This window comes from Schistocerca nitens, chromosome 2 (genome assembly GCF_023898315.1).
Source record: "Schistocerca nitens isolate TAMUIC-IGC-003100 chromosome 2, iqSchNite1.1, whole genome shotgun sequence".
In the NCBI taxonomy this organism is placed as follows: domain Eukaryota; kingdom Metazoa; phylum Arthropoda; class Insecta; order Orthoptera; family Acrididae; genus Schistocerca; species Schistocerca nitens.
This window is the reverse complement of record NC_064615.1, coordinates 826454679-826468176: the sequence shown is the minus strand read 5'-3', so window position 1 is coordinate 826468176 and position 13498 is coordinate 826454679. Positions and strand designations below refer to the sequence as shown.

The following is a 13498-nucleotide window of genomic DNA, read 5'->3' as shown; positions in this document are numbered from 1 at the left end:
GAACCAATCAAAATTTGTCACTGAATCAGAAAAGTAATTAACATTTTGAAAACCTACAAATATAAAATTAACTCCCTCTTAACAAAACTACTTTACCGAAATCTAATCTCATTTCGCCAGTACCATAAACTGACGAAATAGTTTATAAAAAATTCCCCAATACGAATGACTAACATACACGTCAGTCTCGAACTTTCACACGAGACCAGTACAAAAACTTTACATAAAACATTATTTTACATTCATGCCTTCATTCACTCTGATAACTAAGCACAATTATAATAGTAATTAATAAACAATTAGAAAATTAAACAAGCAGAATTGCAAATAAAAATGACAGTATTTTGACTGCAGCTTTAACAGTGTCCGTCAGCTAGGGACCTCTGACAGATCGCATAGAAACTACATTATCTTGCGGATCTGATGCCACCTGTCATTCACGTGACTCGTACTCGACGTCTGTTTGCTGCTGTTACGATCTCAATATGCGCGATGTAAGGCGGTACGCCTCAGTGTGTGCCTGTGAACTCTGACAAAACATATTTAACCCTCAGTGATGAGTGTGGGTTTTACGGTGATTTTTCTCTCACAGAATGTATTTTCCTTTTTAAGAGAATATGAAGAAGGTTTTACTCAGTTACTCCTGATTCTCTTTCTCTCTCTCTCTCTCTCTCTCTCTCTCTCTCTCTCTCTCTCTCTTTCTCTCTCAGTTCCTCGAGAAAGCACGTATTTTTTTTTTCCAGTGTGAGTAGGTATTCATTGCAATAGCCGGTGTGCACTGATAGAATTTTTCAGAAGGAATTCTGTCATACATATAGCGCATTTATCTGTTATGGGTCGTTAATCGAACTCGATAAAGATCTCCTCACACTGTCTAGAATAGTAAACTATACATTGTCAGAAAAAGCACAGACAAAAATTTAAAAAAATATGCACAGTAAGCACCAAGTATCAAACACATAAACGCATGTTGATTAAGTTCGTAGGAATGTAAACACGTCACCTTTTTTACCCTGTTCATAAATTATTTTATTTACAAAAACTGCACCACTAGGCCACCGCCATAGGTCAAAAAAGACTTTTCACCCGCGTATTTGCTACGTATAGAAATCATTATTTCTTCCACTCCTTTGTAGATTTTAGGTGAGAACCTTATATGCAGACATAAAATTTTCATATTTCCTAACGCTTCACCTGGTCCGAAACGGATACTCGATTTTTTCGAAACCAGAAGCATAGTGACCTAATCTCGAACGACCGCCTGCTGCTGTGCCAAAGCTCGTCGAAATCGGTGGGTCGCATGGTTTCGCCTCTCTATGTTATGTTCACGTGCTGAAGATACGTGGGACTGCCATTTTGCGTTCCTTGTCATTCCCTAGTTTTTAAGAAAGAAGTGTGCGCACCGTGACCCTTAACACTTACCTCCCGTTTCTCCTGGCACAGATTCTGTTTTCAGTACATTTATTTATCCATGATAATGGTGGTTGAGCTCTGTGACTGTGGATTAAATTACTTGAAGAGAAACAAAAAAAAATTACTTTGTTTTTGCCAGTTGGATTCAGTGTCCATCAGTCTTATTCGATCTACTCAGCAAACCCCCAGTACTTTTCCGCACCACATTTTAAAACGTTTTATTCTCCCGTTGTCTGAACAGTTTGTAGTCCACGTTTCGCTTCTGTCCAAGGGTACATTGGATACAAATACCTACAGAAAACACAATCTAACACTTAAATCTGTATTCAGTGTTCAGAAATTTCTCTACTTCAGGAAGGTTTTTCTTGCTATTGCCAGTTTTCAATTTACATCCTCTCTACTTCAATGACCGTATTATTTAGTTGCGCAATTAGAAAAATTCATCTACTATTTATGTCTCGTTTCCTAATTTGATTCCCTCATCATCACCTGATTTAATCAAGTACATTACATTACCATTACTTTACCTTCGTTGAAACAGTTCTTACATCCTCTTGTCAAGACCAGGACCAGCTTAAGGCCCAAGGGACACCATCCACCTCTTGCAGCGCGAAGCTGAAGCCGTCGCCAGAGGCGTCACAACACTAAAATTTCTATACAGGATCAGCAGCGGCCGGAGACGGGCGCCAAGTGAAAGATTTCTACACAGTGCGTACAACAGTTAGTACCACTGGCACTAGTGGACGTCTACGAATGTAAAGGGGAGAGGAGGGGGGGGGTGCCAAATGATAAGTCGCTTGGGCAGAAAGACGTTCTCGGTCCGGCCCTGCTCAAGGCACTACGCATTCCATTCAGCTGGCCTTCCAGGTCCTTCGCCGTCTCTGACAAAATTGCATTGTCATCGGCAAAACTCAAATTTCTGGTCCCTGGGGTTTGATTAACTTTCCAAAATTCCCATCGGTTTCCTTTGCTGCTCTCTTGATGTACAGCTTTAATTACATTAGGGACTGTCTATGACCCTACGTAAACTCTCTCTTCAAAATTCTAAGTTACCATGTTCCTAAGGGAGACTAGTTACAACAGATCACGTCCGATACTGAAAATAAAGCGTGTGCCTAACTGTTCGTGACGTTTGTGTAAGTTCAATAATAAATGACCAGAAGAATCTCCTGCAATATAGGACGATGTCCATTTACAGCTTATTGATCTTTAAACAAGAAAACACACCTAATTATGTCCTTATCAATTCACAAATCAAAGTCCATTAACTCCAAAGAAAGTACAGGTCTTTCAAGCTAATTCTGTATGAGGCTGTTCATAAATCCCGTAACTTTACATGTAAATTATTCCACGTGCTGGTGGACACTCTAACAACAGATACTCACATGAATCGCCGAAGTCGGCAACTGGCACCGTAAAGTCAGTTCTGCTTAATCCGAAACCCTCTCGAACTCACGTCTTCTCATTAACCCTTATACATAAATTACATATACCCCTCGATAGTACTGCCAATAGTACGAGTAAATAGTAGCGAGAACTACTAAACAATTCACGGTCCATTTCCCGCGAGTACCGAGCGAGGTGGCGAAGTGGTTAGACACTGGACTCGCATTCGGGAGGACGACGGTTCAATCCCGCGTCCGGCCATCCTGATTTAGGTTTTCCGTGATTTCCCTAAATCAGTCCAGGCAAATGCCGGGATGGTTCCTCTGAAAGGGCACGGCCGACTTCCTTCCCCAACCTTCCCTAATCCGATGAGACCGATGACCACGCAGTCTGGTCTCCTTCCCCAAACCAACCAACCAACCAACCCGCGAGTATTGCCCCCCCCCCCCATCCCCACCCACACACATGTTAACTCGACCGACTCAAAACCACTACCGACTGAGGGCGATCGTTACTGGTACCAGTGTCTGCGTGGCACGACGATGCCCTGTCTCCCAGAAATGGCGCCCAAAAACAGAAAATACAGTATTGGGAGGTAAGACTCACCGGCTAGCGCACTCTGATAGGTACAGGGTACACAAAAGTCTGCTAACATTTGAAAATGCACAACTTCACAGAATAATGTAGGTAGAGGTTTGAAAATTCGCACACGTCCCGGAAATAACAAGGCGTTTTATTGAAACCAAAAACGAGTGCAAAAACTGGCCGACAGACGGCGCTGGACAGCAACACGTTAGTGACGTCGCACGAGAATCGTGTATAAAATGAGCTGTACTTCGAGAGGGAGTCAGTACACCAAGCTCTTGCCCACTCTAAGGAGGAAGTCTGATGGCTGAGTAATACATAATACCCAGTACACCAAGCTCTTGCCCATTCGGCGGAGGGAGTCTGTTGGCTGACACCCGAATGCTAAGACAACGAACTGTCAAGTTGAACGTCCACAATACGTCAGCTGTAACAGAAGCACTACGTGCTGAGTCTACAAGCAATCGCACACTTCGACAGTCCGTTGAACAGGGCTGGCGACGACGACGACGACGACGAGGGAGTCAGATCGTCCCTAGCCTGGCTGATAAACACCTGATGGAAGGTACGACTTTGATTCAGGATGGAACTCCACCCCATCCATGTTGCTATACGCGTGAAGAATCTCTTGCGTACATCGTTTAGTGTGGATCGCGTACTGCGCCGCCACGTACGATTTGCAGTAGGGTTTTGGAACATATACTGTATTCGAAAATTATGAAGTACCTCGAGGAAAACGATTTATTGACACATAGTCAGCACGGCTTCAGAAAATATCGTTCTTGTGAAACACAACTAGCTCTTTATACTCATGAAGTAATAAGAGCTATCGACAGGGGATGTCAAATTGATTCCATATTTTTAGATTTCCAGAAGGCTTTCGACACCGTTCCTCACAAGCGTCTTCTAACCAAACTGCGCGCCTACGGAGTATCACCTCAATTGTGCGACTGGATTCGTGATTTCCTGTCAGAGAGATCACAGTTCGTAGCAATAGACGGAAAGTCATTGAGTAAAACAGAAGTAATAAACGGCGTTCCCCAAGGAAGTGTTATAGGCCCTCTATTGTTCCTGTTCTATATTAACTACATAGAAGACAATCTGAGTAGCCGTCTTAGATTGTTTTCAGATGATGCTGTCGTTTACCGTCTTGTAAAGTCATCAGATGACCAAAACGACTTGCAAAATGATTTAGAGAAGGTATCTGTATGGTGCGATAAGTGGAAAATTACCCTGAATAAGGAAAAGTGTGAAGTTATTCACATGAGTACTAAAAGAAATAGCTAAATTTCGATTACGCGATAAGTCACACAAATCTAAAGGCTGTAAATTCAACTAAATACTTAGGGATTACAATTATAAATAACCTAAATTGGAACGATCACATAGATAATATTGTGGGTAGAGCAAACCAAAGACTGTGATTCATTGGCAGTACACTTAGAAGGTGCAACGGATCTACTAAAGAGACTGCATACACCACGCTTGTCCGCCCTCTGCTGTGCGGTGTGGCATCTGCATCAGGTGGGACTGACGGATGACATCGAAAAAGTACAAAGAAAGGCAGCTCGTTTTGTATTATCGCGAAATAGGGGAGATAGTTCACGGACATGGCACGTGAATTGGAGTGGCAGTCATTAAAACACAGGGGTTTTTCGTTGCGACGGGATCTTCTCATAAAATTTCAATCACCAGTTTTCTCCTCCGATTGCGAAAACATTCTGTTGACACCCACCTACATAGGGAGAAATGATCATCACGATAAAATAAGAGAAATCAGGGCACGCACAGAAAAATTTAAGTGCTCGTTTTTCCCGCCCGCCGTTCGAGAGTGGAGCGGTAGAGAGACAGCTTGAAGGTGGTTCATTGAAGCCTCTGCCAGGCACTTTATTGTGAATAGGAGAGTAATGACGTAGATGTACGTCATGCTTGGCCTTGGTCAGCTGAAGTCGCAAGTCTACCGCGATCGTCCGACCTCATTAAGGCTGCTAAAAGAGAACATCCGACGGCAATTTCTCACTGTACAGTGGCGTTCACAGTATTGTTCCTCGACTGAAGGTAGTGTTGAAGAGCCGACCGGTGTGGCCGAGCGGTTCTAGGCTCTTCAGTCTGGAACTGCACGACCACTACGGTAACAGGTTCGAATCCTGCCGCGGGCATGGATGTGTGTGGTGACCTTAGGTTAGTTAGGTTTAAGTAGTTCTAAATTCTAGGAATGTAGTCGAATTAAGTAAGGTGATGTTGAGGGAATTAGATTAGGAAATGAGACACTTAAAGTAATAAAGGAGTTTTGCTATTTGGGGGGCAAAATAACTGATGATGATCGAAGTAGAGAGGATATAAAATGTAGACTGGCAATGGCAATGAAAGCGTTTCTGAAGAAGAGGAATTTGTTAACATCGAGTATAGATTTAAGTGTCAGGAAGTCGTTTCTGAAAGTATTTGTATGGAGTGTAGCCATGTATGGAAGTGAAACATGGACGATAAATAGTTTGGACAAGAAGAGAATAGAAGCTTTCGAAATCTAGTGCTACAGATGAATGCTGAAGATTAGATGGGTAGATCACGTAACTAATGAGGAGGTATTGAATAGAATTGGGAAGAAGAGGAGTTTGTGGCACAACTTGACAAGAAGAAGGCACCGGTTGGTAGGGCATATTCTGAGGCATCAAGGGATCACAAATTTAGTATTGGAGGGCAGCGTTGAGGGTAAAAATCGTAGGGGGAGACCTATAGATGAATACACTAAGCAGATTCAGAAGGATGTAGGTTGCAGTAAGTATTGGGAGATGAAGAAGCTTGCCCAGGATAGAGTAGCATGGAGAGCTGCATCAAACCAGTCTCAGGACTGAAGACCACAACAACAACAACAACAAATTCTAGGGGACTGATGACCTCAGATGTTAAGTCCCATATCGCTCAGAGGCAGTGTTGAAGAATGACGGCCGACATATTCAGCAATTGGTATAAAGAACGTCGTCTTTTCTAAAAATCAATTGTTGTGCTGATTATTGCTTTTAATATCGTATGAAGAGCCATTTATTGGTCATTTTGTGCACTTTTCTTTTCTTTTTCTTTTTTTCTCGTAAAACCCTGTGCCATTTCAAGCATGTGGGTCAATATTTACCTCTTACCCGGCATTATTCGGTGAAGAATTTTCAAAAGTTAATGGACCTTTGGGTCGTCCTGTATATCGTTGGTATGGATGTCGACTGTAGTATCCTTACACCTGCCTCACTCCCTTCTCCACTAATGCTTCCCTTTCATTGTTATCGAGTTTATGCAAAGGCACACCTCCAGATATTTAATGGATATCACTTGCTCCGAGTGACTGTCTGGCAGTTTTCGTGCGCAGCTCGCAGTATCCGTGTTCGCTGAGCCGGCCGAGGTGGCCGAGCGGTTCTAGGCGCTACAGTCTGGAACCTCGCGACCGCTACGGTCGCAGGTTCGAATCCTGCCTAGGGCATGGATGTGTGTGATGTCCTTGGGTTAGTTAGGTTTAAGTAGTTCTAAGCTCTAGGGGACTGATGACCTCAGATGTTAAGTCCCATAGTGGCCAGAGCCATTTGCCGTGTTCGCTGAGAGTAGGCGGCGCTTGCAGGTGCTGCACCACGGCAGCACGGCGGTCCACTGGGACGCGGAGGGTGGGTCTCGCACGGCGCTGGTGTACGCGCGCCTGGAGCGCAGCTGCGCCACGCTGACGTGGGGGCGGCCGGCGTGGAGCGCGCTGCGCACGGGCGCGGGCGGCGGCGGCGGGCCCGCCTCCGACTACTGCCTGGGCGCCAACCCCGAGGAGGCGGTCGCGCCCGGCCTGCTGCTCAAGCTGGCGGGCGCCGAGCCCACGCTCGAGGAGGGCTACCTCGACCTCGCCTGCGTCAAGGAGATCTCGCAGGGCGGCCGCGACCGAGACCGCGACCCCGACCTGCTCACCGCCTGCCGCCGCTACGGCCTCGACAAGTTCGCCACGCGCGACTGCGTGCTCGCGCTCGTCTACGGCGCCAACCTCAGCGACAACCGCGTCCTCTTCCTGCTCTGCCCGCCGACGCTCTGCAAGTAAGTCCGCCGTCCTGTGCACGCGCCGATTTTGCTAAATGGGGACAAAGAGCACGTGAGAGGATAAGCAGGAAAGAGGTCACACAGACGTACTGCCGGAAATACACTACTTGGCATTACAATTGCTCCACCAATAAGAAATGCAGATGATAAACGGCTATTCATTGGACAAATATACTATACTAGAACTGACATGTGATTACATTTTCACGCAGTTTGGGTGCATAGATCCTGAGAAATAAGTACCCAGAACAACCACCTCTGGCCATAATAACGGCCTTGATACGCCCGGGCATTGAGTCAAACAGAGCTTGGATAGCATGTACAGGTACAGTTGCCCATGCAGCTTCAACACGATACCACAGTTCCTCAAGAGTAGTGACTGGCGTATCGTGACGAGCCAGCTCTTCAGCCACCATTCACCAGACGTTTTCAATTGGTGAGATATCTGGAGAATGTGCTGGCCAGGGCAGGCGAACAAGACGTGACCGAGACGTGTAACCAATGGCACCCCGTACCATCACGCCGGGTGATACCCCAGTATAGCGATGACGTATACACGCTTCCAATGTGCGTTGACCGCGATGTCTCCAAACACGGATGCCTCGATCATGATGCTGTAAACAGAATTCATCCGAAAAAATGACGTGCACCCAGGTTCGTCGTTGAGTACACCATCGCAGGCGCTCCTGTCTGTGATGCAGCGTCAAGGGTAACCGCAGCCATTTTCTCCGAGCTGATAGTCCATGCTGCTGCAAACGTCGTCGAACTATTGTTGCCGATGGTTGTTGTCTTGCAAACGTCCCCATCTGTTGACTCAGGGATCGAGACGTGGCTGCACGATCCGTTAGATCCATGCGGATAAGATGCCTGTCATTCTCGACTGCTAGTGATACGAGGCCGTTGGGATCCAGCAAGGCGTTCCGTATTACCCTCCTGAACCCACCGATTCCATATTCTGCTTACAGTCATTGGATCTCGATCAACGCGGGCAACAATGTCGCGATACGATAAACCGCAATTGCGATAGGCTACAATCCGACCTTTACCAAAGTCGGAAACGTGATGGTACGCATTCTCCTCCTTACACGAGGCATCACAACAACGTTTCACCAGGCAACGCCGGTCAACTGCTGTTTGTGTATAAGAAATCGGTTGGAAACTTTCCTCATTTCAGCACGTTGTAGGTGTCGCCACCAGCGCCAACCTTGTGTGAATGCTCTGAAAAGCTAATTTTGCATATTACAGCATCTTCTTCCTGTCGGTTAGATTTCACATTTGTAGCACGTCATCTTCGTGGTGTAGCAATTTTAATGGCCTGTAGTGTACGTTCCAATGGAGGTACATACACATAAAGGTATTCCAATGGTAGTGCACCCACTTGATGGTAAAGACAAAAGGTCATTGACACTTATAGATATGAGTGGTATCTGTACCGTCAGACATGTCCGATGGAACAGACATCACTCACGATGAAGCAGCTGGAATATATACATGAATAACTGTGGTGAAAGGAACGGAAAGGAAACGGGATGGGAAAGAGATAGGAAGGAAATAATGATTTCCAGTCGCACAAGGCACTGTGGCAGTGCAACAACGAGAGTTGTAAATTTGTGCTGGGCCAAGACTCGAACCCAGATACTCCGACAGAAGTTGGCAATTTGGGACTGGACGAAAGCGTGCCCGTATGGCCGAAGCGGTTAAGGCAACTACTCTAGAGAAATCGGAGCATCCCGATTCGAGTCCCAACCGGCACGGTAACTCCGCGTGTCCGGCCAGAGGGTTAGCTGCCCTCTGTAAGAAAAAAAAAAAACCTCACTAAATAGATCAACGCCGAACTTCAACAGGTGTCGTGAGATCGTGAGACATCCGCACCGAACAAATGCTACGAACAATAACGAGCGAGAGAGTCCCGGCCCGGAGCAAATTTTCAACTCTCGCCGTTGCATTGCCGCAACGCCTGTGTGGCTGGAAGTCATTAATTCCTTTCTGTTTCTTTCCCACTCCGTTTCCTTTGTACTAATTTCACCTGAGCTATTCGTCTTTGACAGTCTATGTTTCAGTTACTGAAAACACACGTCTGAACACGCCAGGCAAGTGGGAATGTTTCGTCTGTAGCAGAAGGTGGGGCAAAGATCCCAGGGCTGCAAAAGTAGCCACTACGTATTTTTTGCCCTGAACAGTGCTGCTGCTTGCCAATAAGCGGTCAGACTAGTTCTAGTAAACATCACAATTGTTGTCAGTGAGTCTCAAAGAGGAAGCTTCTTGCATTATATTTTGGTAAAAGCGTTTTTGCTTTTGAGTTGCTGCAGCAAACTATTTCATATATGATCTCTCAGCTTCTCGTAGCGTACTTCATGACGAAATACACTGCGCCACAGGATTAAAGGATTACGTCTCCGAAATCACCTATTTGTCTCCCATTGCGACGCGTAAGTTTGAATACGGCTCAAAGTAGGAATGCCGGATATCGCCGGAACAACCGGTTTTCGGTTACACCGGTTCATTTCGTCTCCAGTTTAACATGGCTAATAAAACTGCTCTGAAATAACCGAATTTAGGTTTTTTATTTCTGTTACTTCCAGTAACAAACGTAGATTTCGGATAAGAATTGAAAATTTCTAATGAAGGTGACTGGGTAGGAGATCACGATCGCTATGAGATTGAGGCTGCGGCAGAAATCCATCTCATTCTCTCCACCAAAGACTGTGAAGGTCTGGAGATGGGCACGGCGACAACGTATCCATTTTTCACACTGAAGCAACCACAAAACAAACAGTTTTTAATGATCCTAAGTTACAGTCTGAGGACGACAGCGAAAAACCAACGTATTGACCAGGTGGGGGCAGATCTTGAACACAGCACGTGCACGCGTACCATCTAATAGCTCACACCACAGGGCAGTAGGTATAATTTTGTCCCTGCAATGCTGTACCAATTCTTATGGCAAGTGTTTGTTGCTAGTTTTTAACTGTCGGCGCTGCAATGAAAATAGCAGTGATCGCTTTCCCCACTTTCTGTAATTACCCAATATTTCAAACCAATGCAAGTTTTATTTAAAAACCAAACGCTTTAGCACTGCTGCTACAGTAAACCGGTATGCCGGTTTCTTTATTCAGTTATTAGTAAAAAACGAAAAGAACCTATTGCAAGTAAGGCCGAAAAATTACCGAAAAATACTGGTGACTCAGAACTAAAATACCGGTTTCGGTTACAACCGGTCGGTTTTTCGCACCCCTAGCTCAAACGTGCTTCCAACCTTGATCTGTAACGATTCGTCAGCAGACGGGCAATCACTAGACACACCTTTCATGCCAGTTGTTGCCTGCAGGTGCCTAGGACTACTTCGCAGTTTTTCTCTCAAAAGGCATATATTTAAAATTCTCAATAAAGGAGGACGGGTGTCACCGAGAATATTGCCGAACTGAGAGGCCTTAGAGGAACTCTTTGCCATTGTTCGATACAGTTCCCCACAGTCGTTTAATGAACAAAGTAAGAGCATATGGACTATCAGACCAATTGTGTGATTGGATTGAAGACTTCCTAGATAACAGAACGCAGCATGTCATTCTCAATGGAGAGAAGTCTTCCGAAGTAAGAGTGATTTCAGGTGCGCCGCAGGGTAGTGTCATAGGACCGTTGCTATTCGCCGGCCGCGGTGGTCTCGCGGTTCCGGGCGCGCAGTCCGGAACCGTGCGACTGCTACGGTCGCAGGTTCGAATCCTGCCTCGGGCATGGATGTGTGTGATGTCCTTCGGTTAGTTAGGTTTAAGTAGTTCTAAGTTCTAGGGGACTGATGACCACAGCAGTTGAGTCCCATAGTGCTCAGAGCCATTTGAACCATTTTTCGTTGCTATTCACAATATACATAAATGACCTTGTGGATGACATCGGAAGTTCACTGAGGCTTTTTGCAGATGATGCTGTGGTCTATCGAGAGGTTGTAACAATGGAAAATTGTACTGAAATGCAGGAGGATCTGTAGCGAATTGACGCATGGTGCAGGGAATGGCAATTGAATCTCAATGTAGACAAGTGTAATGTGCTGCGAATACATAGAAAGATACATCCCTTATCATTTAGCTACAAAATAGCAGGTCAGCAACTGGAAGCAGTTAATTCCATAAATTATCTGGGAGTACGCATTAGGAGTGATTTAAAATGGAATGATCATATAAAGTTGATCGTCGGTAAAGCAGATGCCAGACTGAGATTCATTGGAAGAATCCTAAGGAAATGCAATCCGAAAACAAAGGAAGTAGGTTACAGTACGCTTGTTCGCCCACTGCTTGAATACTGCTCAGCAGTGTGGGATCCGTACCAGATATGGTTGATACAAGAGATAGAGAAGATCCAACGGAGAGCAGCGCGCTTCGTTACAGGATCATTTAGTAATCGCGAAAGCGTTACGGAGATGATAGATAAACTCCAGTGGAAGACTCTGCGGGAGAGACGCTCAGTAGCTCGGTACGGGCTTTTGTTAAAGTTTCGAGAACATATCTTCACCGAAGAGTCAAGCAGTATATTGCTCCCTCCTACGTATATCTCGCGAAGAGACCATGAGGATAAAATCAGAGAGATTAGAGCCCACACAGAAGCATACCGACAATCCTTCTTTCCACGAACGATACGAGACTGGAATAGAAGGGAGAACCGATAGAGGTACTCAGGGTACCCTCCGCCACACACCGTCAGGTGGCTTGCGGAGTGTGGATGTAGATGTAGATGCAGATTGCATTCACGCATGTGTCAATGTAGCACCCCTGTGTGATGACACCACAGGAGAGTGTGAAACAGAAGCTCTGAAAATGTACAAGCAGTCCTTGCTGCTTCAGATCACGTTCGCATTTAGTCGAAAGGTTTTGAACGATCCCTAGTGGTTCCATGCTACCCACCAGAGCAAAAATTGCTGTCGAACTCCACTCCAAAAGGGTGAGATCACGTTGTATGGGGTTGCTAGACCACGACGTCCTTATAAATTGGTTGAAGCATCAGGGAGATGTCAGCAGTATCAAAGATCGTCAAGAACGACTCCCCATTGCTCATCACACTGCAAACTGTCCTTGTCGACAACAAAATGTCTGGGAATCAACGTCCCAAGGAAAAGGGTGGTTTCAGTGATGCTCTTTATGCGACTCGCTAAGGTGTTTCGTTTCGATTCTGAGCGGCGTAATGTCTGAAATGGTTTCCTCGTCCACCCAAAAGAAAACCGCGTGATTTCAACGCTAGGCGTCGCGGTTCTGATCTTCATCGCAGAGGCGTCGAAAGAAGAGGTGAAATGTGGGTAAGTGAGGCTGTGATGGCCTTCTCATCGTGTAGTGATACCGCGGTGGCGTTGGACAGAATTTTGGTAAAATTTGGCGCCAATGTGACATCATTAACCCACTTTGCACGTCACACGAATTTTTGAGCTCTTGCCTTTCTGTCACGTGTGTCGACGCCTTTCTGTTTGAAGTGTCCATGAGCTCGAAAGTGACGTCACAGTCTGCCATAAGTTTGCATCATTACAGAGGAAGGCTGTAAGCATCTTTGAGTCAAATTTCAAAGTTATGCATCTCAATGAGAGATGAGTGGCTGACCGCATTTGCAACCCGTGCCGGTCCCGCCAGTCAGCCCGCACGCTATTCATTCGTTTCTTTCGTCAGTCGACTCGACTGCATGGAATTATCGAGTAGTTGTACTTCCCTACGCAGTACGCGCGTCCGCGTCATCGTATTTTGTACGTTTCTGTCTTGCACATAGATAGCTAACACATACCTACGAGAAAAGTCGCGGCCATTCTAGTGATCTCGATACATTATTCTGTCTGGCATTGGTTCGAGAAAAGTCGCCAATATTCTACTGTTTTCTTATACAGAGAACCTTCGATTCGTAGCGTTATAAATACTGACTATTCGCCGAATAGGAAGCTAGTTTACATAAGATGGCATTCTCTTGTATATGTGTATAATCAGTTTAAATAAAACTTTCTTAACCTTTGCATGTGACTTGATTATTTTTTATTACGGTAGAAGTAAACGTAGATCAAGATATCTTTAGCGACACCTCCTTGAGGTTTTTC

At 45.5% G+C, this 13498-nt stretch overlaps 1 protein-coding gene across 1 annotated transcript in view; it reads left to right on the top strand.

Annotated features, from left to right (window-relative positions):
• Positions 1–13498, top strand: part of LOC126237096 (1-phosphatidylinositol 4,5-bisphosphate phosphodiesterase epsilon-1-like) — a 428615-nt gene that overhangs the window by 317220 nt on the left and 97897 nt on the right. Inside the window, exon 10 of the mRNA XM_049946900.1 lies at positions 6986–7437. Within this exon, the coding sequence (XP_049802857.1) occupies positions 6986–7437 (452 nt within the window). The remainder of the gene's footprint in view (positions 1–6985; positions 7438–13498) is intronic.